This window comes from Phodopus roborovskii, unplaced genomic scaffold (genome assembly GCF_943737965.1).
Source record: "Phodopus roborovskii unplaced genomic scaffold, PHOROB, whole genome shotgun sequence".
In the NCBI taxonomy this organism is placed as follows: domain Eukaryota; kingdom Metazoa; phylum Chordata; class Mammalia; order Rodentia; family Cricetidae; genus Phodopus; species Phodopus roborovskii.
This window is the reverse complement of record NW_026126461.1, coordinates 1,633,216-1,659,433: the sequence shown is the minus strand read 5'-3', so window position 1 is coordinate 1,659,433 and position 26,218 is coordinate 1,633,216. Positions and strand designations below refer to the sequence as shown.

Sequence of the window (26,218 nt, the reverse complement as noted above, 5' to 3'; positions counted from 1 at the left end):
GTGTGTTTGCCTTTTCATTCTTTTTTGTCATGTTGTCCCACACTCCCTCATTGCTGCAAGCTCAGAAGAATAAAGGCATGGAGCTAACCAAGACAACAAACCTTGAGCCATTTCCAGTTAAAGACAGGTTTCAGTAAAGAGGCCACCTTTACATTTTTGGAATATGAAGAGGGGACAACTGAGGTTTGCAATTATGAGGTTGAATCATGAAATTTCTGGGGTTTGAGGGGTCTGAAATAGCTTTGGTCCTTTCATGTGACACAGGATAGAACATTGTACTCTCATTTAAAGTGTAGGCTGGAGAGGCTCGGTGGTTAAGAGACTGTGATCTCTTGTAGAGGATACAATCTTAGTTGCCAGCACCCATGCCCAGCAGTTTACAACTGTCTGTGACTCCACACCAGGGAATCCAAAGCCTCTACACACACACACACACACACACACACACAAATGCAAATTTATAGAAAGAAAGTACAAGTTTCCAGGTGCTAAGATTGCAGACATGTACAACACCCAGCTTGCACTATTATTGTTGCTGTTATTTATTTATTTATTTATTTATTTATTTATTTATTTGAGACAGGGTCTCATTATGCAGCCCTAGCTGTCCTGAGGCTCACTATATAGATTACATTGGCCTCGAATTCATGAAGATCTGCCTGTTCTGCATTCTAAGCACTGGAATTAAAAGGCTGTACCACCATGCACAGCCTCACACTATTTGGAAAGCATCTGGGAGGGTGCAGTCTAAGGTCATTTGGCAACATAGGATTTTGTTTTAAACATTTGCTTATTTGTCTTTTCTCCTTTCTTGAAACCAGTGAGATATAGATTATGAGTATGGAATGCAATTACACAGGTGGTGTCAGAAGCATCTGGAATTCTAGACCAGCCTTATCTACACAGTGAATTAAAAACTAGCTTGGAAAACAAGAGCCTCTGTTTAAAAAAAAAAAAAAAAAAAAAAAACCAGCCAACCAAATAAATCAAAAATACCTACAGAAAGGAAGCCTCTTTCTCCTTCCCTCCATCCTCTCTCAACATTTCAATTTATTTATTTATTTATTTTTATTGGTAGAGAAAGCTACACATACATAACAGCGCACAGGAGGCTCTGAAACATGGGTACAGTGTGGAATGGGTGAATCTGTCTAAGTAGCATGGGAGGTAAATTCCATAGCTGTCAACAGTGGCTACAGCACCTAGCACTGACACCCGGTTCTCAGCACTTCTCAGGAGCTTAGAGTGACCTTGTTAGCCATGGATCCCTTGACCAGCTCTCCCTGCACAAGTGGCACACACTTGTCTAAGCACAGGCTGCCTGCTCAAACATCTGTCACTCCCCAACTGGATGCAGTAAGGCGAAGCCCTGCCTGGATGCTGCGAGCTCAATTCTACAATTACCTGGCAGCATCTTACTTCAGAGTCCAGGGGCCCTCTTTCCTGATTCTTCTCCCTGCCCCCACCTCATCCCAGTCTGTCCTTACAGCAACATGAGGAGGAGAATGGGAACACTGCTTGTGGTATCTATTGATGGTCTGGGGACCCAGTACGTAGCACCTGTACCCCAAACACAGTACCTGTAGCCCAAAACACAGCACCTTGACAGAAGGGCTGCAGTGGCAGAGAGGACTTACTGGTCTATCTTTACGCTGGTGATAAGACCCTCATGTGACAAATACGCTATCCACCCCTGGAGGGAAGGCCATCCTATTGCCAAGGACAAATAGGTTGAGAGGATTCTGGCTTGCAGGCCTGGCTGGGCTCCTCCCACTGCCCTAACTTGCAGTTTTTCTGTGCTGTCAGTCTCCAGCCCCGACTCTTCCCAAACCTGGCCCTGACAGCCTGCTCAGCCACCCTGCCAGTCCCGGTGTCCCTGTGAAAGCTTCCACATCACATGAGACTTACATGTGACCAATCCATTCTCTTTTCTCTTGGTAATTTGTCCTGACTCTGCCAAGAACTCAAGATGCAAGAGAGGAAAAGAGACCTTCTCCTGCCCAGTACTACCTTGGCCCCTCCCTGGCTGTGCTCTACCCCTGATAGGGCCCCATCTTTAGCCCCTGCCTGGACATTTTCCCATTCACCTCAGAGCAGTAAGGAGACGTGAAAATTTCTCTCATGAGCATGAATTCATGGCTTCTTATGCAGTCCCCCTGGTGACATAAAGACTAGAGGCACAGAGAGGCTAGGTGACCCCGCTGACAGGAGGTATGCCTGGATGTGAAGGTGTGCAGTCAAACCCCATGTTGTGGTGGTGAACAGTCACCCCAAGAACCACCTTCGGTGCTAACCCAACAGCACCAAGGTCTAGCCTGAAACTTCCTGCTTGGGAGTTTTCCACGGTCCTCTTCATGAGATGCTCACCTTGCCTGAAGGCTAGGGCATCCAACACTCCCCTTGCCCTCCAGTTCAGTTGCTACACCACCCCCAGGCCCACTTCTGATCTTCAAGACCCCGATCACTCCACCTCACGGTGTTTGCCCCTGTCATTTCACACCCTGAGCCCTCCACTCACAAGCTCATTGCTTAAAGGGGCTAGCCTCCACTGTACGCTGCTCCATTTGCTTCCAAGGAGCTGAAACCCCTGTATTGATAGATTTATCTGAGTATGTATTCACCCTCAATGCACCAGAATGCAAATTGCACGTGGGCAGGGACCAGATGGGTCGCTTGCTGCCCTGGACACTGTTCTGCCCACAGCAGCTTCTCCACCAGCTGTTGTGGGGGTCATTCCCTCTGTGCATAAAAATACCAGATAGTGTGACAGACAGAGCTGCAGTGGCTCGGCAGCGTCCATGAGAGCAGCTGGTGTCTCAACCTTTCTCATCCCTGAGAATGAGAAACAGAGGCTTGGAGAGGTGGACCAAGGTCCCCAGCTTCTAAGTGTCAGAGCTGGGGTGTGAGTCTAAACCACTGAGACACAGAGTTCATGCACATCAGTTCCACGGGGTTAGTGCTTTCCTAAAGGAGCCCACCCAGCACCCAGTAGTTCTCCCAGCCATACCATCAGTATAGGGCCTATTCCATGTGGACAGGTAACTACATGCTTGCGGGGAAGAGGTAAGCAGTCACACACGCAGATATGAAAACCCCACATGTACACACAGGACAGCTACGGGGCAGTTGGGACAAGTAGTTAATTTATCATCTCATTTCCAGGGGTTTTGGCAAAGTATACAGGGGAGACCCCTAAAGTGTGTCTTTGTATCAAGAAAGGAATTTCAATGTCAGGAGAAGCTCAGGGAGCACCCAGGCACAGGGACCACTCTCAAAAAGGGGGGAGGGGGACTGGCTTTTGCTGACAGTTACTGTGGTCAACATAGGCTCGTGTACTTGAATGTTTGGTTCCCAGTTGGTATTTAGGAAGAATTAGGAGCTATGGCCTTGTTGGGGGAGGTGTGGCAGTGTGTGTATGGGGGGTGGGCTTTGTGGTTTCAGAAGCCCACAGCATCCTCAATTAACTCTCTCTGCCTCATGCTTGTGAGTGCAGACGTAGGCTCTCAGCTACTGCTCCAGGTCCATGCCTGCCTGCCTGCTGCCGTGCTCTCCATCGTGATGGTCATGGATGCTAGCCCTCTGGAACCATGAGCCCCACAGCTAACATTTTATTTTGCAAGTTGTCTTGACTGTAATTATTTTGTCACAGGAGTAGAAAAGTAACTAAGACTCTTTGGACACTTATTGTAAGAGTTGCCACACAGAACCAGAACACGGGGTGTATGTTGAAGGGTTGGGGCAGGATGGGGAGGGGTGGCTTACTTTTTTTGTGGCTGTAGAACTTGTCCTCAGAACCATCTTTGGACTTCTTAATGATCAGTTTCCCAGACTCGACGTCCACTTTGAGATGCATTTTCTGAGGAATCCCCAGGGACTCTGACTTCACCTTCACAGGGTAAGAGATGTAGTCAGTGGCTGGGCTTGGGATGCCAGCTCTGATCAATTTGCCTACACAGTTGGGGGAACCTGGGTCAGTGTCCTGTGTAGGGCTATCTGGCTATCAACTCTAGGCCTTCCCCACCTGGCCTGACACAGGCACACTGCATAACACCCCTCTGTTCCATAACATGCCTGAAAATGGCTCACACCGAAGCTGAGCTAGGCCTGCCCATTGCTCAACCCAGCTGTTCCCCCAACAGCTTTGGTGGAGGAAACAGATGAACTGTTGGGAAATGGTTCATTCACTGATTAGTTTGACAACAGTCATTAATCTGATGTGTCATCTACTTCTGGGAAGAATCTTACTAATAGATTCACACTCTGGGGCCTTGTTACAACCGCTAATTGAACATCTACTGATAATAATTATGAAGAACACTCTTGCCTGGGCATGTTCAGAAAATGAAAATGAGTGTGGTGGGACTTTATTTCAAACAAACAAACAAACAAATAAGAATGATAGAAGACTCAGGCCAGATGGTTTTGTGGGTAAAGGAGCCTGCCACCAAGCCTGGTGACCTGGAGTCAGTCCTTGGGACCCACATGGTAGGAGGAGAGAACCCATTCTTGCAAGCTGTCCTCTTACCCCCACAGACACACACATGCATGCATGCATGCACGCATGCACACATGCGCACAAAATAACTAACTAGAAATAAAACTAAAAAGAACAGTGGAGGAAGAAAGTGATAGAAATTCATCTTCTATGGGATTGTTTTCAGGGATGAGGAAGGAACCTTGGAGTGTCTCATGAAGGTGGGACTAGGTAGGCCTGGAAGCACCAGAAATGTGGGGGTCCATAAAGAATAAAACACCTTTCTGGGTCTCAGCCTAAGCCAGTCATTTTTAAGGAAATGACAAGAATTGATTTCTCTAACTGCCCCCTCCCCCAGACACTATTTTTATAAGCAGTCTGTAACCCTCGGTTTGATGTTATTCTTCCTCCTGATTTAAGGAGGATAAGGTTTAAAGCACCTTGGGACCAGTGAGGAGCTCTTTCTTCACAGGCTCCCCATGATGGGGGGCTTCACCGATACAGTTAGGCAGCAATGTTAACATTTATCCGCTTTCCCAAGTAGGTGGCTTCACCCACTGTTCTCTGCCACTGGGTGCCTTGCCCTTCCTTCTCCAGCCCAGGTCAAAAGCCTTCTTTTCACAGGAACCACGGTGGCCCCAAGGGTGGATAGATCTGCAGGTACAGCACCACTCTTCCAGAGTCACTTACCTCAAAGGTGACTGGAGGGATGAGGGAACATCTGTTGGGAGACTCAGAGCCCTCATGCAACAAGGCTTTGACCTGTGGACAGCAGTGATGAGTCAGAGTCATAGGACTGCACAACCTGGGACTTTGATGCTCTTGGTGTAAAGAGGGAACTCCAGGAAAATCAAGAGGTGTAGTAATATCCCTGTGAGTACCTTATCTTCAATGGAAGACAGTAGACTTGTCAGCTGGCTGAGCTTGGCCACCATGTTGATAGGGTTGGCTTCACTGGGCACCTGGGAAATGAAAATGATAACAAGTGAGGTTTGGCACACAACACTTCCCATACTGCTCCTCTCTCCACCCGTCTACCACCAGTATCATTATCACTCCTGTCTGAAGACAAGGATACTGAGGTGTATATATAAACACCCCAAATTCCTCATGGCTAAAAAATAGATCTCCACTCTTCTCTTTGACTCTGCCTCACCCACAATGCTTCTCACCCCACCCACACAGTCCTTAAAACTCTGGGGACATCCTCGATCATCACCTTCCTGCCCTCCTACGTCGCCTGAGCTGGTGTTATTGCTCTACTTCCAAAATATACCATCATATCCCCCCCCCAAAGCCTGGCTGGTTGCTTCCCAGGGCAGCCCAGGCAAACTCCATACCCTGCCTCTGAAGGTGCTGCAGGTAAGGATGCTCTACTCTGAACCATCTTCCTCCTCCCTTCTGGTCTGCCTTGAGCTATGCTTGCTAAAGAATATCCAGAGGCTTGGATCTCAGAACATCTCGGATCCACAAAGAGCTCCTCTCTGACTACCACAGCTTAAACAACGCCTGGTTGTCACTGTGAAATCACCCTGCTGTGATCTTCACCGTGGGGTGAAGTTGTTGCTTTCAGTTGTGGGTTTGGTATATGGTTCCCTTGCTGGAGTGTGAGTTCCATGAGACCACAGTGTTCAGGGTTTCAGCACTGATGTCTGCCCAATGAGGATACTTAACAAGCCTGTCTAGTTAACAATGGGGCCCCAAAGCATAGTCACTTATCCAAACACACATAGCTAATAAATGGCAGACTGGGTCCGGTCCCCATGTATGCTGGGCCTGACTCCAAGCATATATTTATAGAATAGACATTTGCAAGGCTGAGGCATGAGCTGCATGAGTGAGGTCCAAGTTCAATCCCAAGCACTGAAAGGAGAAAAACCAAAGCAAAAGCTAAATTCTAAAATATCTCTTTTACCTCAGAATTGCTGTCCTGCGAGAGAGGCGGGGTTAACGAGGCCCAGCCCCTGCCTACGGAAGTGGGATGAACACACTAGACCTGTGTGTGACTAACTTGGACACTAGTCTTTCACCAGAGCCCTTGCTCATGCTATCAGCCAGGCTACAATGGCTTTTGATTTGCGCTGTTTTCTGTTTGCTTGAGACACGGTCTGGAGACAAAGCCCAGGCAAACCTTCAGCTTTCAATCTTCCTTTCTTAGCATCTTACAAACTGGACTTACAGGCCTGATTAATCAAACCCAGCTTTAGCTACAGAGTTTCCCTGTATAGCCCTGGCTGTCCTGGAACTCACTCCATAGACCAGGCTGGTCTCAAACTCACAGACATTTCCTACCTCTGCGGTGCCCCCACCCACCAAGTGCTGGCATTAAAGGCATGAAACCATTCAGAGCTTAGCTACACTTTTAAAGGGGTTTGTAGGCTTGACTCAGGGCTAATGCCATCCCCTTGACCAGCAACTATTTTGGCTGTTGTATTTTTTCAAGTCTCCAGTATGATCTTCTTTGCCTCCCCAAGGAAAAGGGCTCTGTGGTGGCAAGAGTCAGTGCCTTGACAAGATGTCAGACACAAACCTGGGCATATCTGCTCCTCCCCCCACTGTGCAGGGCAGGCCATTACTTCAGGGAGTGAAGAGCAGTCTTCTTTCCCTACCCCTGCATTAGGCCACTCCTCTGGACTGTAAGACTGTAAGGCTGAAGGCCCATCCAGATAGATATTCTTGGGGCTGACAGATGGCTCAGTGGTTAAGAGCATTTTTTTCAGTGTTCAAGAGGACCTGAGTTCAGCTCCCAACACCCACGTTGGATATTTTTACAAACAACTGCCTGTAACTCTAGTTCCAGGGGATCCAACACCTTCTTCTTGCCTCTGTGGACATCTGCTCATAACACACACACACACACACACACACACACACACACACACTCACTCACACACACACACTCACTCACACACACACACCCACACACACCCACTCACACACACACACACACACACACACACACACCAAAACCCAAACAAACAACCAAGAGCCAGCCGAGTATGATGGTGCATGCCTTTGATCCCAGCATTGGGGAGGCAGAGGCAGGTGGGTCTCAGTGAGTTAAAAAGAAGAAGAAGAAGAAGAAGAAGAAGAAGAAGAAGAAGAAGAAGAAGAAGAAGAAGAAGAAGAAGAAGAAGAAGAAGAAGAAGAAGAAGAAGAAGAAGAAGAAGAAAAGATAAACATTTAAAACAAAGATAGATATTTCTCTGCCTTATGAGGGGTAGGAGTGAGATATATATTCTACCCTATGTAGAGGGCGCAACCTTGCCACTCTCTACCCGGTCACTACTTTTTTCTGCTTCCAATTGCAAGCACAGTCCTCCTTACTGCCTGCTGCAGGCCCCATTCTGGAGACCTGGGCTCTCTCCTTACCTACTTCAAAGATTTGGAATGTGTGCTCCCGTTCAAGCTGTGTAAATGCTAGTGTCTGGCAGCACCCATTTCACCTAGACTTGCGTTTGATTTCTTAGAAATTAACCCATCCTTCACTTCAAGAACAGCGAAGAACCAGTTTCCCCCGCTCTGATGAATATTTTTAGTTGTATAAATAGAACACAAATATATTTTTCCCTGTAAAATCCTTGTGGGAGACCAAAATAGGCTAGCTCAAAATATTCTTCTCTGGCATATTTCAAGATGGCTATTCAGAGCAACTGCAGATGGGAACAGCTCCGGAAAGCTGTTCTTTTGTGAAAACAGATTATAGCTGGCTGTTAGTAAGGTCAAGGGTGACGGAGAAGAGGGACTCTGCCCTCTTTTCCTTTGCTGGGTGTGGCACTAGGGAAGTTCTTGTGCACAGGACACGTGGAGCAGGAAAAGACGAGCATGACCCTTCACCTATTTGGTTTCACCTTTCTTCCTTTTCCTTCTTTCCTTCCTTCCTTCCTTTCTTCCTTCCTTCCTCCCCCCACCCCCTTTCTGATTGGAGTCTTGCTATGCTAGGCATACTGATCTAGAAAGAACCTCTGGGCTCAAGTAATCCTCCTGCCTCAGTCTTCTGAAGAACTAGGACTACTAATCACTCATCTATTTTCAAGGCTGCTATGAAGCGACCTTTCTTTCCAGGAATTTCCTTCCTCGTGTTCCCAAGAGCTGCATGGTCACCCGATTCCGGCACACCAGGTTCCAAGCCCCTACCTATTCTTTTTGCCTGAGGGTGGCTTAAAAATTGCCATCCCAGGGGCTTTCTCCGAGCCCCACACTTTTGTGACACCCCCACTTATGTGTCTAATCCGCTGTCAGCTTGCTCAGGAGTCTTGAAATACTAACTCTTCAGAGTAATTTTAACACCCCTACAAACTCAAGCTCCTTGGCGGGCCCATCTCTCTCCAGTGGCAATCAGCACTCTTTGGATTGTAAAATGCTATCCCTAAACAGCAAATGAGAATACCCAGAGCTCACTCCACAGCGGCTTCTGTGGACAGAATTCTCTTATTGTGCCATATCTGCTCATCCATCTAATTGCCTGTCTTCATTTTCAGACGTAGCATCCGTACCTGCCCTTATCAGTGCCTCTCAGTGCCCATGTGGTCTCTAAGCCAGCTTCCCACCCAGACAGAGGACTACTCAAACGATGCTTGCAGTCTTTTTTAAATTTTGTTTTTAATTCTTCTCCCAGCCAATATGTTCCTCTGCAGTTTCCCTCCCCTCCCACCCTCTTAGTCCCCCTACCCTCTCCCCCAGATCCACTCCCCCGTTTCCCTTCAGGAGAGAGCAGCCAACGTTTCTGCCCTTCAGAAAACCTGTGTGTATTCACCGTCACTCCCAAAGTCAAAATTACCTGCAGCAGTCAACGTTTCTCCTATCTGATAAGCAAGAGAGGAGTTGAATAGCATTTCCTGGTTACCCATCTTTTCTCATGTATATGGTCTATTTCCTACCTACAGTCAGTGAGTGGCCTGGTTTATAGTCTTTCCCCCACTCAAAAACTAAAGGGCTGGAGAGAAGGCTTAATTTGATAATGTGCCTGCCATACAAACATGGGAACTGAGTTTGGATCGCAGGCTTCCAGGAAAGACCTGGGCTTGGTGGCAGGCATCTGGAACTCCGGCCCTGAGGGTGGAAGTTGGATGTGGATAGAATGAGGGTTTAACCCTTGAAGATTATTGGCTAGCCAGCCAAGGGGAATCTAGATGAGCTCCAGGTTCAGTGAGAGATCCTATCTCAAAAGATAAGGGAGAGCCAGGAAGACGGCGCATCGTGTAAAGGTATGGCCAGGAGTTTGATTCTGGGACTCATATGGTGTAAGGAAGGGGCCGATTCCTGCAAGTCACCTTCGCGCCCGTGCCCTGGTACACGCTCATGAGTGTATGCATGCATGCACACATACAATAAATAGATAAAACGTGATAAAAAGCATGAGGTGGATAGCAAGTGAAGAAGACATCTGACATTCACCTCTGGTCTTCATGTGCCAGTACATGTACATTCGTGCACACACACATTCATGTACACGGGCCAAACACACACTCATCACCCCCCTTCACAATAGGCTTTAGCCAGGTATGTTCACATATGTCTGGAACCCTAGCACTTTGGAGGCTAAGGCAGGAGATGGAAAGCAGGTGGCCAGTTTTCCAAAATCAAAAATATACGTACATCATTAGAATAGGGCTAATTTTTATCTATTTTATTTGTTGTTCCTAGTATTTAACAGTAAGTAATATTTGTATCTTTGGAGACATTGGCCTCTCTGACCCTAGACCATGCTGTGTTCTTTCATGTTCCCACTTTTTATTTAGACAGGCTTTCTCTGTATAACAGCCCTGGCTGTCTTGGAACTTGCTGTGAGGACCAAGCTGGCTGGCCTCAGACTCACAGAGATCCACCTGTCTCCTCCTCCCAATTGCTGGCATTAAAGGCATGCACCACCACTGCTGGGCTATGTGGTCTCACTTTTAACAATGCTGAAACATACGGATCTAAGTTCTGGTCCTTACTTGATTTTAAATTTACTGAGGGCACACACACACACACCCACCCACACACCCACCCACACACACACACACACACAAATATATATATATATATATATATATATATATATATATATATATTCTTAATTTGACCCTTGACTCCTGCCCAGGCATGAGCAGCTGTGGGGGAGGGGCACCACCATCTTGCAGTCCCTGGAGTTAAATGTATGAAGAACTTTGGGACCTCATAGTTTTTTTTTTTTTTTTTCAATTTCTGGAAAGAAATGATGGGAACGGCCCTGCTTGCCTCCTCATCCAACACCGGCAGTTTGTCTGAGTGGTGCACTGTCTGAAATGGAGGCTGGTGCCAGGAAATGCCTTTACAGGGCAGGGGTTTTACCCACCCCCAGCCCCAGCCCCCACGACGTCTCATTAAACTAGCAGACATTGACGGGCAGTGCTTCCATCTGCCTTCAGAGTCCCTCAGGCGCTCCATAGCTCTTCCCTCTCCTCAGTGTAGCAATTTCATCTTTCCAAACTCCAACCCCAACCCCGTACCTGAGGTCTCGGTCGGAGGCCTGGGGACAGCTGCTGGTCAAACAACCTCTGCAAGGACTCCAGGGATGGGAGGGTCCTGATGACTTCCCTGAAAGCAGAGATCAAGGTAAAGTTCAAGAATTAGTGGGAACTAGAAGCACTCAAGGCAACACAGGCCCTAGCTGCAGCAGGTCACACCCTAGTGGCAAATCCCAGAACCCTCCCCAGTAGGACATGCCCAGGCAAAGATCGGTCATCCTGTTGGCCTGGCTCACCCTCCTACCCAGACCCCCTACCCTTTCCATCCCCATCAGACAGGAGCATAACCCACTCAGCACTATGTAGCCTGTGGAGAACTCCAATCAGGAAACACAAACTACTTTAAGATCATTTAGGAACACGATTCCCAATATTTAGTGTTTTTGTAGGAAATGCACACCACACACACACACACACACACACACCCATCATTAAAAATGCAAATGACTGGGCTTCACTACACTTTGGTCTGAAGAGTCCATTTTTAAATCCATTTACTTGTGTGTGTGTGTTTGTGTGTGTGTGTGTGTGTAATGAGTATGTATATGTGTGCACATGCGTGCCGAGGACTGAGGTTGACTTTAGGCATCTTTCTCCATCACACTCCCTCCACTTTATGTTGGGGGTAGGGTCCAGTTCAGCTAGTCTGTCCAACCATTTTGCTTCAGGAATTCCATGTCTCCAGGGACTCCCTGTCTTTGCTTCCGGCATGCATGCCGGGATCACAGGTGAGCTACCACACCCATCTGGTCTTTACATGGTAAATGGGGAGCTGAGCTCTGGTCCTTAGGCTTACACAGCAAGAACTTTATCCAGCCTCCTGGAAAGCACCTTTGTTGTTGTTGTTTTGAGACAGGGTTTCTCTGTATTGCTTTGGAGACTGTCCTGGAACTCACTGTGGAGACTGTCCTGGAACTCACTGTGGAGACTGTCCTGGAACTCACTGTGTAGATCAGGCTGGCCTCAAACTCACACACTCACTCACAGAGATCTGCCTGCCTCTCCCTTCTGAGGGCCTGGACGAAATGGCATGTGCCACCAATGCCTGGCCTAGAGAGCACATTTTAAATAGGCAACATATGAGCAACACTAAATGAACTCAGCAGATAGCATTATATATTTATATGTGTGTATGTAACAATAATAGAGTCTGAGGTAGGAATTTGAGTGAGTGGAGGGGATTTTGGAAGAGTCAGAGAGAGGACAGGGAGGAGGAAATAATATAAATACAGTACCCACGAAGTATGAAATTCCTTTTTAAAATGATAAAGGAAGCTGGAAGTGACAGCACACACCTTTAATCTCAGCATGCAGGAGGCAGAGGCAGCGGTAGGTGGATCTCTGAGTTTAAGGCTAGCCTGGTCTACATAGTGAGTTCCAGGACAGCTAGGACTACAAAGAAAAGGGAGAAAAAAGAAAATAAGGAAAAGTAAATAAATAATTCAACTTTGGGGTGCTGGGTGGGGTTCCCTGTGTTCAAATTCAGATCTCCTGGCAGTTGAAGAGTATCGAGTTTGTCGATAATCCCAGAACTAGGTTTGATGAGTTCTGTATTCCTCTCTTTCTGTTACTGCCACACCCTTAAAGTCTTAAGTCTGATTTTTCACTTAGCATGTTATAAAACTGGCCATGCTTCTACATGTTTAACATCCAAAAGTTTTCAAAATAAGCTGCCAAGGGATGTGCCCAAATCGTAGAAGTTTGGGTTAGTGTGAGATCTTTGTCATTATAAATACTGTCCCCAACAGTGTTGTTCGGAGAGACTTTCTTTTTTTATTTCCGATTAGAAAATGAGAAGAGCCAGGGATTGTGGCTTTATTTCATTGCTGACAACCCTTGTAACAAACAGCACGGTTGCCAGGCTGCTGGTTCTGTTACTGGAACAATGGCTTGACTGAATTTCTGTGTTGCTTTTACTACTTTTTTTCTCTATCGCCCTTTCTCCCGTTCTGGCTCCCCCCACCCCCCAGGGTCTCATGTAACCCCGCTAGTCTCATCCTTGCTATGAAGCTGAGGATGACCTTGAACTTCTGGTCCTTTTGCCTCCATTTGCCAAGATTATAGGTATGTACTGCCATACATGGTAATGTCTGCAATTATGTCATGGGGTCCTGAGTGGGGTTCTATATTAATTTCTAATGCCTTTAAGTTTTTTTTTTTTTTTTTTTGGTGGTTGATTTCTACTCTAGTTCTCTTTAAATGAACGAATGGCCTATCTCTTTCACCAAGTATTTGTTGGGAATTTCGTCATTTTCATACATCATTAAAAAACTTACTCAGCACTCTGCTTTTTAGTTAATCTGGGCACTGTGCCTTTTGCATTATCACATTATTTTCACTCTAGACAGATTAGTTGCTCTTATAAAGCAATTTATAACTTTTTATTTCCCCTATTATCTTTTCTCTAGCAATTCCTTATATGGCATAGTTAGAAACTTATCATTAGTATTTACTAGGGAGCAATTATTTGCTCATTAAAATTTCGTTGTGTGTGTGGTGGTGTATGCACATTCGAGTGTGCACGTGCACTATGCCAGAGGAAGATGTCAGGTGTCCAGCTTTATCCTCTTCGCCTCATTCCCTTGAGATAGGGGTTTTTTTCACTGAATTTGAAGCAAGGCTGGTGTCTGGCCAGCTCCAGTGATCCTCCCATTTGTCTACTGCTGGGCTATGGTTGGGGCTTTTTTTTTTTTTTTTTTTTTTTCCTGAGTCAGAGTTTATCCCTGTGGCCCTGGAACTCACTCTGTAAACCAGGCTGGCCTGGAACTCAGAGAGCCATCTGCCTCTGCCTCCCCAGTTTTAGAATTAAAGGCATGCACCACCACCCACAGGTTGTGGGTGAGTTCCCCCCCCCCTTTGGTCTTTGTCTCCATGTCTGTCTGTGTGAGGGTGTGGGTCCTCTCTGACTAGAGTGATAGACAGTTGTTAGCTGCCATATAGGTGCTGGGAATTGAACAGGGCTCAATTCAGTGTCAAATCAGGATAAGCTACATATTGAGACCCTGTCTCAAAAAGAGGTGGAGGGCGAGCTTTAAAAGTTTGAAAAAAGGGAGGCTAGAGAGGTGACTCAGTAGTTAAGAGCTGGCTGCTGTGGCAGAGAAAGAAGTTAGAGTCTGAATATCTATATGGAGTGGCTCACAATATCCAATCATTCCAGTTTCCGGAGTCTGCTGCCCTATTCCTGTCTCTATGGGTACATGCATGCACATGGTACATATACAGATAAGGAGGCACACACTCAAATAAAAATAAATTTAAACCTAAAAATAATAAAATGTAGAAATGGATTCTTGCCTTTTTGAACATTATGAAAATAATTCCTTTATTTTAAAAATATTTTTAAAAATTTACTTTATGCATATGAGTACATGTGCACTATATGTACGACTTGTATTTATGGAGGTCAGAAGAGGACATCAGATCCCCTGGAACTAGAACTAAAATGGTTGTGAGCATCAGAGGTCAGGACCTGTGTCCAGGCAGAAATAGTAGCTTGTTATAAGCTGTCACAAAACCATGTGTGTTTGTGTGTGTGTGTGTGTGTGTGTGTGTGTAGCAATTCGTGTGTATTTTCCCCTAGCGATGAATGATTTGTAACAATGGAACAAAATATACCATGGAGACCTATAAAAATGACAGCCCCAAAGCCAGGTATTGGTGGCACACACCTTTAATCCCAGCACTTGGGAGGCAGAGGCAGGAGAATTTCTGTCAGTTCTAAGCCAGCCTGGTCTACAGAGCTAGTTCCAGGACAGACTCCAAAGCTACAGAGAGAAACCCTGTCTTGGAAAAAACAGAAAAAGAAAACAGAAAAAAAAACAAAAAAACAAAAAAACAGAAGAAGAAAAGAAAAGACGACCCTGAGTCCAGCTGGCTGTACAACAGCAGCAGCCGAGAAAGCCGGTTAATTGAAACAAACAGCTGGAAGGCCAACCTGAGGATTGTTTGGTATGCCAAAGGAATTATTTGTCACATGTACCAAATGTACTGCCTGTATCTTTAAAGAGTACAGGGATTTAGGTACCAATGATGGAAGACTCTTCTCTGACTATCAACCCACCTAAGATTGGTACAGCAACAAGAAAATGGAAACAGCATATATAAGACTCTGCATCTCCAACATGCATACATGCACCCCCTCAAACAACAACAACAACAACAAGAAAGAACAAGCGGATTAGCCACCCTCCCCAGCCCAGATTCAGATTCTATGAGAACAAGAGCTTTAAAATGAGCGTGGTGCTTTCCAGACTCTGCCCACTGTCCAATTACTGTGAGTGCAGCCGAGACCTTTGGACAGAGAGGAGAACACGACAGGGCCACTTTAATGAGTGCCTTCTCTGGCTGTGGCCATCCTCCTCTGGGGGTGCCCTTATCCACTGGCTCCCATTACCTGTGACGCCCCCTCCCCCATCTCCCCCTCAGGGGCCTCCATTACCCATGGAGTTCCTTGCAGAGCAGTGAAGTCAGCTTCTTCAGGTGAGGGAGGTTGCTGGAGCCCGTCTTCACAAAGTCAGAGTCCAGGACAAGCTGAGTGTTCAAATAATCCTGGATGGCTTTGAGATGCTCCTCTGGGAGCCTGACAATGAAAAAGGAAGTGAAAGCCTGCTTGGCCTGTTCCGGCCACAGCCATGGTGACACACTGAAGATTCTCAGTCTCTGGCTGAGACATTTGCTGGAGAGCTGTGTGCCTGTGTGGAGACAGTGCCTTAGGTGGGGACTGCAGAGGCAGAGGAGAAGATCAAAGCCAGGTAGAGGCCAGCAAGAATACTCTTGGGATGAGCACTTTTGGGTACTGCTGGGGGCTGGGAAATGTTTATCATCATCATCATCATCATCATCATCATCATCATCATCATCATTATTATTATTATTATTATTATTATTATTATTATTAGAGACAAAAGCCTCTGAAACATCTCAGCTCATACAGGTGGAATCCAAGGGTTGGAAGGACAATTCAGCCTACAGGTAACAAGTAGGTATGACCCTCAAACAAAGTCCAAATTCACAGTCAAAGGTGATCCAGAGCACAAAAATATAGAGGGGTTGGGGTCACCCTGGTCTCTATGGGAGAGTCAAAGTATTACCAGTTTTGTTTTCTTAGGGGCTGGAGGTGGGGTGGAGGTAGGTTAGGGTCTGCCTGTGCAGCCCAGGTTGTTTGAACTGTTGATCTTCTGTCTCTGCGTCTTTAGTGCTGGCACCTCCAGCTCGCTTCACAAATGTTGGAATTACAGACACATCTCATCATGTCTGGCTTCTCTGTGTGACTGGGACAGGAATGTGAGACCAGGCAGTGGATGTTCAGGTGGCCTGACTGCCTGCCCACCTATTCCGGACCCCTGCTTGGCCTAGTTTTTTTCAGTTTACAAAGTGATAGGGACAAGGGCAGGTGTTTGTGTCTGTGTGTTTCCAACTCTGGGACCCAAGTTGTCTCCTTTCCATCAGGATGAACCACCTGACCTCCCCCACCCCCACCATCACTTATCCCCAGGGACCATACATTCCCTGGACTCTAGCTCTTAGGAGCCAGCCTTCCCCCAGCATCTGATGTAGTTCCCCTATGAATATTGTCTGCACCCTGCTGTGGAATAATCCTTTCATGCACTGTGAAGAAGTGTTGTTCTCATTGTTAATAAAAAGCGGACTGGCCAATAGCTAGGCAGGAAGAGATTAAGCAGGAGACCCAAACTAAATGGATGCCAGGAAGAAGGAGGGCAGAGTCGTGAGGGGCCACCAGGGAGATGCAGAGGAAGCAGGAGATGAATACGCTGTGCTGAAAAAATGTACTGCCATGTGGTAGGGTATAGATAAAAATATGGGTTAATTTAAGATGTAAGGGCTAGTTAGTAACAAGCCTAAGCTATTGGCCGAGCATCTATAATTAATAATAAGTATCTGTGTGGTTATTTGGGAGCCAGCTGGTGGGACAGAGCTGTCTGACGGGATAGTACCCTACCAGTGAAGCCATAAGTTGGTGGTGCCATCCTGGGGCCCCATAGGAGCTGTGTGAGGAGAGCACATGGACAATCACATTGGATTTCCTAGGGTTCGGGGCGGGGGGGGGGCTACTGTTTCTGAGAGTAGGGTGTGCCTGTGAGACAGAGAGCTTGCCCTGCGGCTGACTATGATAGGATGCAATACCATGAGCAGGGGCGGCCCGCAGAGTGATTTCCTGTGAGAAACACTTTAGGAACGTGGGCGACCGTGGGTGTGGAGGTGCCACCTGACCACACAATGGTAGTGACCTTCTAAATGGAAAGCAATCTTGGCACTTACTATGGCAGAAAGAACTAAAAACACTCCAGAACTTTAAAAGTAAGTGAAAAAGGAGAAGAGACATTTTCCCTCACAAAGATAATGATGAAGGTTGGTGTACAAGGAGATTATAAAATCTCACAAGACAAATACAAAGACCCTGATCTGAAAGAAATGAGCCAAGGACAAAAATGACTTTTTTTTTTTTTTTTTTTTTTTTTTTTTTTTGAGGGAGATAGTCTGATAAGAACACAGAAGTTGTCTTTCAACTTTACTATTAGTAAGGAGAATGAGAAGGCCTGCTGCTTCCTACAGCCTGGGCCTGGCCTGTGCTTGCCTGGGTACAGATGCTGGGTACTAGGCACAGGCCAGCCTCTCAGGGGGGCTCCAGGTAGAAACTTACCCACAGGTGTCCATGCTCTGTAGTCGCTGAAACAGCGTCTCCGAGAGACTGGGGCGGGTGACTTCAGGGGCTCGGGGGTTCTCTACTGGAAGAGGAGGGTCCTTGGCCTCGCAGGGCCCAGCAGACACGGGAATGTTTCTGGGAGGCAGCTCTGGTGGTGACATGACACTTTCTACCAAAAGAGCAGAGACAAACATCTCTGTGAGGACACTGTGTGCATAAGCCTGCTCTGCATCTCTGCCAAAGCCCTGTGAGGGAGAGGCTACCAAGTTCCAGGTCCTGGTCTGTCCCATTGTTCCTATTCCTCCTCCCCACATCCATGTCCACTCCCTGATTAGATAGAGAGCTTCCTGAGATAGATCTGGTTTCATAATCCTGAGACCTGGGTCCTCTCTGGCTGTGGTCTGTGCTACCATGTTGCTCAGCAGAGACCTTGTGTTGTCATTTGGCCCTGAGAAGCACAAGGATGCCTGCAGGATTGCTGGTCTTGGACAGACCAAACGGCAGATCAGTACAGTGACGTGGCTTTCAGAGCTACAACATATAGCCAGGGTTTATGAGTAGGACATCAAGCCCATCCAACCGCCCGCCCCCTCAATTGCTTCCCCCCCCCACTTCCGTCTCCTCCTCTCTCCTTTCCCTCCAGACTCCGGCCTCCCTTCCCTCTTCTAGACCCCCAGAAACACACTGAGAAAATAAGGGTTCTCTCATTCAGAGACCCGACATATCAAACAAACAACTAGACCTTTGTCTGAGAGATTGAGATCCGTGCCAATTCCCTTCAAATATCTTTCATGTACACAGAGACAAAGGTCACTAAGCCATTTAGGTTCAGGACTTCCTGCCCAAGCCCCTCCAGACCCCTAATGGCTACCCTGGCTCTCAGCCACAGCACTCACTGCCCAGGTGACAGGAAGAAGGGGGCTTTTCCTTGAATGTATGTGCACACCCTTTCCTCTCCCTCTCTGGCTGTGGAAAACAGTTCTGATTCTATTCTACACCCCAGGCACTTCAGGCCCTTGTGAAGACCCAAGACAGATTGATCGGACAGCTAGTCCAGGCACTGGATATCCCTTAGCTCTGGGTCTTGTATGTGACCAGGAGCCTTGTTTGGGGAACTGGCTCAGTCAATGTCAGGAAACCCCACTTGTCTCTGGAGCCTTTTATAGGAAGCATTGGGGGTTTGCGTCCGATGGCATCCCAGGGGCAGAGAAAGCTGAAGAAAAGTTGGGTGCGTGGCCGGAGGGCAGTGAGAACAGCCATCTGTGGAGGGCAAGATCAAGGCTGCCATGTGACCCTCATGTCATCTTTGGCCCGAGCTATACCACAGCTGCCAATCTCTAAAGGCCAGACAGAGGAGACATGGCAGTCCCCATCAGCAGGCTCGGAACTGTGGTCATCTAGGACACATGCTTCTCCTGGCCCTCCTCTACTGCTTCCTCGGGGCTGGTAGCCATATCACCTGGCTGCCTCTTGGCAGGTATCATGAGCTAAACAAGCAGGAAGGGGTGGGGGGGGTCTCTTGGGAGGCAGGAGGTTGGAGAAGGGGGCAGGTGATCTGGAGCTAGCCCACAGGAGAACAAGATGCCTTGAACGTGCCTGGCATTTTCTCACCAGGGCCAGGCAAGAGCCAGGCCTGGGATGTCAGCATTGCTGGCCTAATGTCTTCCCTAGGGAGCCTGCCAGGAGCACACTGTCCAGCTGAGGGGGTCAAGAGGTTGCTTCTGACAGGCAAGGGACCTCTGAGAAGGGTGGCCTGCTGCAAGGCTCTCTAATTAGCTGTCTCTCCATGACATATTTCAGGAGCCTCTTTAGAGATGGTAGTGTCTCACTATGTAGCTCAGGCTAGCTCAAACGCATGCTCCTCCTGCCTCAGCCTCCCCAATTTCGGGGATGTACCACCATGGCCAATTTTTTTTTTTTTTTTTTTTTTTTTTTTTTTTTTGTTGCCTTTAATGATGGTACAAGAAGAAGCACTTGGTCCAGCTCTCACTTAGGTGCAAGGATCGCCTTGTTTTCGTTATGGTGATGAACGGGGATGGGAGCTTCATGTGTGGAGGAGAGTTTGCTGTGGACTGTGAATGAAGGTCCATTCATGGGCTCATCTGATCCTGTGGCATCTGATACCTGTCATTGTTACCTAATCTCTTTAAAGGGAAGCTTGTGCTTCAGAGTCGAAGTCACCCAAAGTCACAAAGGCAACAAGCTGGAGAGCAGGAAATCTGGTCCACACCTGACTTTGGAGCCCGTGTTCCCCACCCATCCTCACTGTGCTATACTCACCCTCTGCCAGCAAGGCCCTCTGCTCTGTGAGCACCCGGGAGACGAGAGTCCTGCTGGCGCCTCCCTCCCCACCCTTGGCACCCTCTCCTCCCTTCTTACCAGTGTCCTCTTCAGCCTCGTCGATGGCGTCCTCCTCCAGGGGCACAGGGTACTGCAGGTGGGTCACCAGCCCCATGTTTTCTTTCTTGTAAAACTCGATGAGCTGGTCCAACTTTGTGAAGAACCTCATGGGGACACCTTCGGATGCCTGAGGACAGAGTACATTTTAACTGGAATGCCACCCAACCACAAGGTCCACCTGCAGCAGAGACCGAAGAGACAGGGGTGGCCATACTCCAGAGAAAGCTGCAGGCTCTCCACCCACACCCCACATCCTGTAGCCAGTGGCCCCCAGGAGCCCTCTGCAAAGGTGCAAATAGGGGTGTTTTAAAAACTATTCTTTTGCAGGGCGGTGGTGGCACACGCCTTTAATCCAGGCACTCAGGAGGCAGAGGCAGGCAGATCTCTGTGAGTTCAAGACCAACCTGGTCTACAAAAGCTAGTTCCAGGACAGCCTCCAAAACCACAGAGAAACCCCGTCTCAAAAAACCAAAACCAAACAAACAAAACAAAAAACTATTTTCTCTTTTTAGCAGTTATTTTTATAAGTATTTCACTGTACAAATATAGTATTTTTTATACCCAAATTAGGAAATATAGATTTTTGAAAAAAATCACCATATTTCAAAGGCCCAAGAGTTCTATTTTTAATAGTTTAGGTGTGTGTGCTGAACAGAGCTATTTTTGCTCCCCCCCCCCAAACAAAGATCACTTCTAAAAATATTTTTTTTATTTTTGGTGTTGAAGGTTGAACTCAGATCCTCACACATGCAAAGCACAACCCTACCACTAAATGACACTCCCAGCCCTGGGCTATTTGTTTATTAATTACTCATATTTACAGTGCTGGGGATTGAACCTAGGGTTTTGCACGTGCTAGGTGAGCATCCTACCATGTGCTACATCTCCTACCTCCGCCTCCTGAGTGCTGGGATTACAGACATAGGGCATACATACAGGGCACAGTTGTTTCCTGCCCCTTTTAACTTAATTTTGAGGCAGAGTTTCTCTAAATTATCCAGGCTAAGCTTGAGTTCATCCTTCTCCTGGCTCAAACCCCAGATTAACTTGGAATAAGGACACATGCCACCAAACAAGGCTTGTTTGTTTGTTGTTTGTTTATTTAAGGTTTTGAACTGGGGTCTGGCTATGTAGCACAAGGTGGCCTCAAACTTGCAACCATGCTCCTGCCTCAGACTCTCAGGTGCTTAAAATCACAAGTGTGTGCCACTGTGACAGATTATTACTTTTAAAAACAGGAAAACTTGTTATTGTGATTTTTTTCATTTGTTATAATTCTGTTTTCGTTTGTTTAGTTTTTGAGACTGGTTTCACCATGCAGTCCTAGTTGGCCTGGAACTCACAGAGATTTATTTGTTCCTGCCTCCTGAGTGCTGGGATGAAAGGTGTGCACTACTATGCTAGATTTAGCTACCTTTTTACAGATAAAATTATTTTATGTGTATGTTTTGCTTTCATATTTGCATGTGCACCACGTGAGTGCAGTACCCACTGGAGTTAGAGATCAGTGCGTGGTATCCACGTGGGTGCTAGAAACTGAATCCTGGGTCCTCTACAAGAGCAGCCAGTGCTCTTAGCCACATGGCCACCTATCCAGGCCTTGGTTATGCTTGTTTTAATTAAAGGTCAGGAAGTGGCCCAAGCAACCCGGGGATCTTCACCACTTTGTGTCCCTGCTGTTGATGGTGGAGGTAACTCTGCTCTACCGTTCCAACACTTGGACCGGGACTCTTGTATGTTGGTAGAAGAGGGAACTGCAGCAGAAAATTCAAGGTCTTCTCTGAACATCTAGCCTAGCCCCCACCAAGATGCCCTTTCATCCATCTAGGCATACCCTTGCTAAGACAATATCCCTGCCGGCAGCCAGATTGGAGCAAGAGACTAAGATACTGAGGGGTAGGAACCACATAACCCTTTTCTCTAATGTGTCTTCTGTGGCTTTGCAGGGTTACAGTTTCTCTACCTGGGCCTCCAAACACCAAGTCTGGAGTACCCATAGTTCACTCTTGTCTTTTAAGACAATGTCTTACATTGTAGCTCAGACTGAACTCAAACTCATGACAATCCTCCTGCCTTAGCTACCTGGATGTTGGAATTACAGGCCTGAGCCACCATGTCCAGCTGTCCCTGTCTTCAGGTTTAGAGGTCAGAGGTTGAACTGTTTCTTGAGCAGCTGCTGGTTGCCTTCTTGCTGAAAGAGACCCACTACTTATGAGGTCACTAAGAAGATGGCTCTGGGTTAGAAAGTCCTCACAGGAGGGCGAGCAGGTGGCTGACTCAATCACCTCTACATTAGATTCACTCATTTCGGAGAGTTGGAGGGCTTCATTTGGGAGACTTGGTAGGACCATGATCTGGTGACATCAGGATCATAGGTGAGTGGAACAGAATGAAGTGTCCTGCCAACTTGATGGGATTAAGATTTGCCATGGATACAAGTCTTTGGGCCTGTCTAGGTTAGGGTTATTGAAGGCCCATCCTAAATGGAGGTGACATCACCCCATGGACTGAGGTCCAGAAATGAATAAAATGGACGAAGCAAACGGATACCAACACTCACCATTCTCTGCTTCCTGGGTATGAACAGTGTGATCAGCTACCGCTGCTTCTCCTGCTGCACCTTTCCCATCCCCCATCAAGGTGGACTGTATCCCCTGGAACTGTACACCAAACTAACCCCTTTCCTCCTCAAGTCGCTTTTGTTAGGTATGTTGTCACAGCAATGGGACAAGCAACTGATACAACGAGGAATGCGAGCTCTCAGACTTATCTCTGAACCCAGGCTCATGAGTCTTCCACACTGTAGCGAAGACAAGGCTCCCTGCCTCCCTCTGTCTGCCAAGTGTACTTGCGTGTTCATGTGCACTGCATACAAAAATCTCTCTCTCTGTGTGTGTGTGTTTATGGCTTAGGCTGTTTTAGTAAATTTGTAGAGAGCTTAACAAAACTGTTCGTTTATTCTTTTCATTAAAGTCTCTTGTTTTCTCAAAGCTCCACACTGCCATAATCTCTTGTGAGTTAACCAACCGAGATTTCCAGAATAGTCTTTCAATTGTTCAAATGCAAACAAGAATGGAATAACAGACATAACTTGATGAGATGTAAGACCTTTGAAGTCAATTCAGTTAAAGCGGTTGTAAGTATGTGAGTTCCTGTCGGGGGCTGGGGTTACACCTAATGGACGGCATGCCATTGTGCATTTGGAAAGAGTATGAAAATATCAAAGAAATGGATCAGGTAGGCTGGTCCGTGTGTAAATCCGTGAAAGGAGTCTTAGCAGGGGATGGCGAGTGCCTGAGGATTGCGTGTGTGAAAGCACATGCGATTTGGGCACCCAAGATGAGATGCACAATATGCCGTATCACTGGAAAAAAAGAAGAGAGAGGGAAAGAGGAGAGAGAGAGGGAGAGGGCCACTGCTTGTGTTTGCACCAGTCAGAGGGGTCAGGGAGCAGGGCCTGGCAGCCCATGGTGGCTGACTACCCAGGTGGCACAGGCTTCCAGGAAGATGGGGAATGCAGAGTTGAGTTCAGACTTCAAGGGTGGTGAAGCAGGCACCTCTGGGTGGATGCTTAGCTAGTGGGTAATGGCCCTACTGTGGAGGGAAACTTCGCTCCTCCTCCCACACAGGCACCACTCTCTAAGAGTGGGGCACTTTGGATTGCGTCCCCTAGTCTAGTGTTGGAAAGGCAATCCCTATATTCACATTTGGAGGTAAAGCCTTTGGAAGGGGGAGGCCCCATGATGGCATCAGTGGCTCTTTGAGCAGACAAAAAGCAAACTCAAAGTTGCTGTCTGGCCGTGATACCCTAAGCCCTGTTGTAGTGCGGCTCAAAGTTCCCGTCAAATAGAGGCAGTGTACTGACTGTGGGGCAGGAAGATCAGTAATGTCCTTGAGTCCCTTCCTACATTAGATAGTGCCATGTCTACCTGCCTGAGAGCCGCCCTCCCCCTCACCAGAAGCTAGGTTTGCATACTACATCTAGATCAACCACACTTCCTGACAAGCTAGGCACCTGGAAATTACCGTCTCTGGGTTTCTACAATGGGACCAGAATGATAGGCAAAAATGTGGAGCCTGGAAGAGCGGTGGTGGGACTGTGGTGGTTGGTCTTAATTGTGACCTTGACACAATTTAGAATTACCTAGGAAGAGACACTCAGTGAGGGACTGTCTAGCTCAGGTGGAATGTGTGTGTGTGGGTGGGGGGAGGGAGTGCTATCTTAACTTAGTAGATTGGGAAGAGCCAGCCCACTATGGGTGGCACCGTTCTCTAGCTTTGGGTCCTGGACTGTGTAAGAGTGAGTGGAGGACCTGAGTGGAATATATACATGAATGCATGCATTTCTCCGTGCTCTTGACTGTGGATGTGAGTAGCTGTTGAAGTTCTTGCCACCTTCTTTCTTTTCTTTTCTGGGGGTTGCTTTTGTGTTTGTTTGTCGGTTAGTTTGTTTGTTTTGAGACAGGGTTCCTCTGTGTAGCCCTGGCTGTCCTAGAACTCACTCTATAGATCAGGCTGGCCTTGAATTCAGTGCCTGCCTCTGCCTCCCGAGTGCTGGGATTAAAGACTGTGCCCCCACAGCCTGTCTGCCACTTCCATTTCCCTGTTACGAAGAACTGTAATGTGGAATTGTGAGCAAAAATAAATCTGTTCTTTCCTAAACTGCTTTTTGTTATTACATCAACTAGGACAGGCACTTCTGTGAGTGTAGAGATACAGAGAAGCTGTGAGGGGTGGGGAGACAGTGTGCCCCCTTCCCTCCCAACAATCCCAAGCCTGATGCTTTTGCAACTATTGTTGGTTTGTTTTTGAGGCAGGGTTTCTCTGTGCAGCCCTGGCTGTCCTGGAACTCACTTTGTAGACCAGGCTGGCCTCGAACTCACAGAGATCTATCTGCCTCTGCCTCCTGAGTGCTGGGATTAAAGGCATGCCCCACCATCACCCAGCAAACTTTTTCAACTATTTTAAAGTGTAGAAAGTTGTCACAGGCATTAGTCAGAGTCCTAGCAAGAAGCAAGCGTCATATAAATTTGGAGTCTGGGGAGAGTTTGGTAGGTAGCGGAGCAGAGTCCCAGGGCTAATTACTGAGGGGAGCAGCTTACCCCAGCCCCTGGAAGCTCCCAGGGGAAGGGTAATGCTGGAACCCAGAGAGAGCACCCAGCAGGGATGGAGGCCTCTGTGCAGTGGCCCACAGGACCTCACAGGGATGGACCGATTCTTCACTGTCTTCCTCTCACGCTCTTGTCGCCTGTCTGGGGCTCCCACTGTTAAACCCAAAGGGAACCCAGGGCAGTGAATGGACTGGCAAATAGAAGAATCTCAGTACTTAAGTTCACAGGCGGAGAACAGCGCCTGCGCATTGCATGGGACAGGGGCTCAGATCAAGAAGGCCCTGATCATGGTGCTCTGCCCGAGGAGGGGTGTGGCCCTGGATTCTAAACGTCCAGGCTGCCAGCTCTTGTTCCTCATTCTGCAGCTATGACCTTCCTTAAAAGATGCATCAAGTAATTTTGAAATAGAGAAGGAACTCCAAAGGTCTCGTGTTAGCTGTGTACTGCTAACACATTCCTGAGCTGTTTATTGATGGATGTTCCCTTGCTTGGGATACCCCTCAGGGATACCCAGGGGACTCCTGCTCCACTGTGACTCTTCCCTTCTATTTGCCAGGGGTGCATCCATTTTCTCTTTAACAGATCAACTAGAACATGTGGCAGGCGGCTTGATTAGAAAAAATGAAGATGAGCATGACTGATGAAAAATATTTGTCATGGTGTTGGGTCTGGTGCATGCTGGGTGGTGCCTTCCACTGAGCGCTGTCCTCAGCCCCAACCTGTTTCTACTTCAAACAGCCTGTAACTGGGATATCCCAGGCTTGAGGCAGACCTCTCTCTTAGATTTGCTTAATCAACAGACTGGACACGTTCAGAATCAAAATTCACACACACGAAAATAAGGTAAGTATTACCGTATTTTCAAACTATTACAAATTATTCAAACTATTTCAAATTATTACAAAACAAAATATAACCTATTCCCTTGCCTCCAATTAATTAATATGCCTATAATGAATATCCAGAAACAGCATTTCTATAAGGTCTTTATAGACAGCAACCCACAGAGCCCAGTTCACTCTGCCTCGGGATACAATTTCAGAGCCTGCCTCCCCTACAAGTTCACAAGAGCCTTGAG

The 26,218-nt window shown here is 47.3% G+C and overlaps 1 protein-coding gene across 1 annotated transcript in view; it reads right to left on the bottom strand.

The window, feature by feature from the left end:
- Positions 1 to 26,218, bottom strand: part of Inpp5d (inositol polyphosphate-5-phosphatase D) — a 96,403-nt gene that overhangs the window by 33,149 nt on the left and 37,036 nt on the right. Inside the window, exons 3-9 of the mRNA XM_051190732.1 lie at positions 20,009 to 20,156; positions 17,627 to 17,798; positions 15,404 to 15,544; positions 10,948 to 11,035; positions 5,356 to 5,436; positions 5,165 to 5,236; positions 3,763 to 3,886 (exon numbers count right to left, since the gene is read on the bottom strand). Coding sequence (XP_051046689.1) covers positions 3,763 to 3,886; positions 5,165 to 5,236; positions 5,356 to 5,436; positions 10,948 to 11,035; positions 15,404 to 15,544; positions 17,627 to 17,798; positions 20,009 to 20,156 — 826 coding nt within the window. The remainder of the gene's footprint in view (positions 1 to 3,762; positions 3,887 to 5,164; positions 5,237 to 5,355; positions 5,437 to 10,947; positions 11,036 to 15,403; positions 15,545 to 17,626; positions 17,799 to 20,008; positions 20,157 to 26,218) is intronic.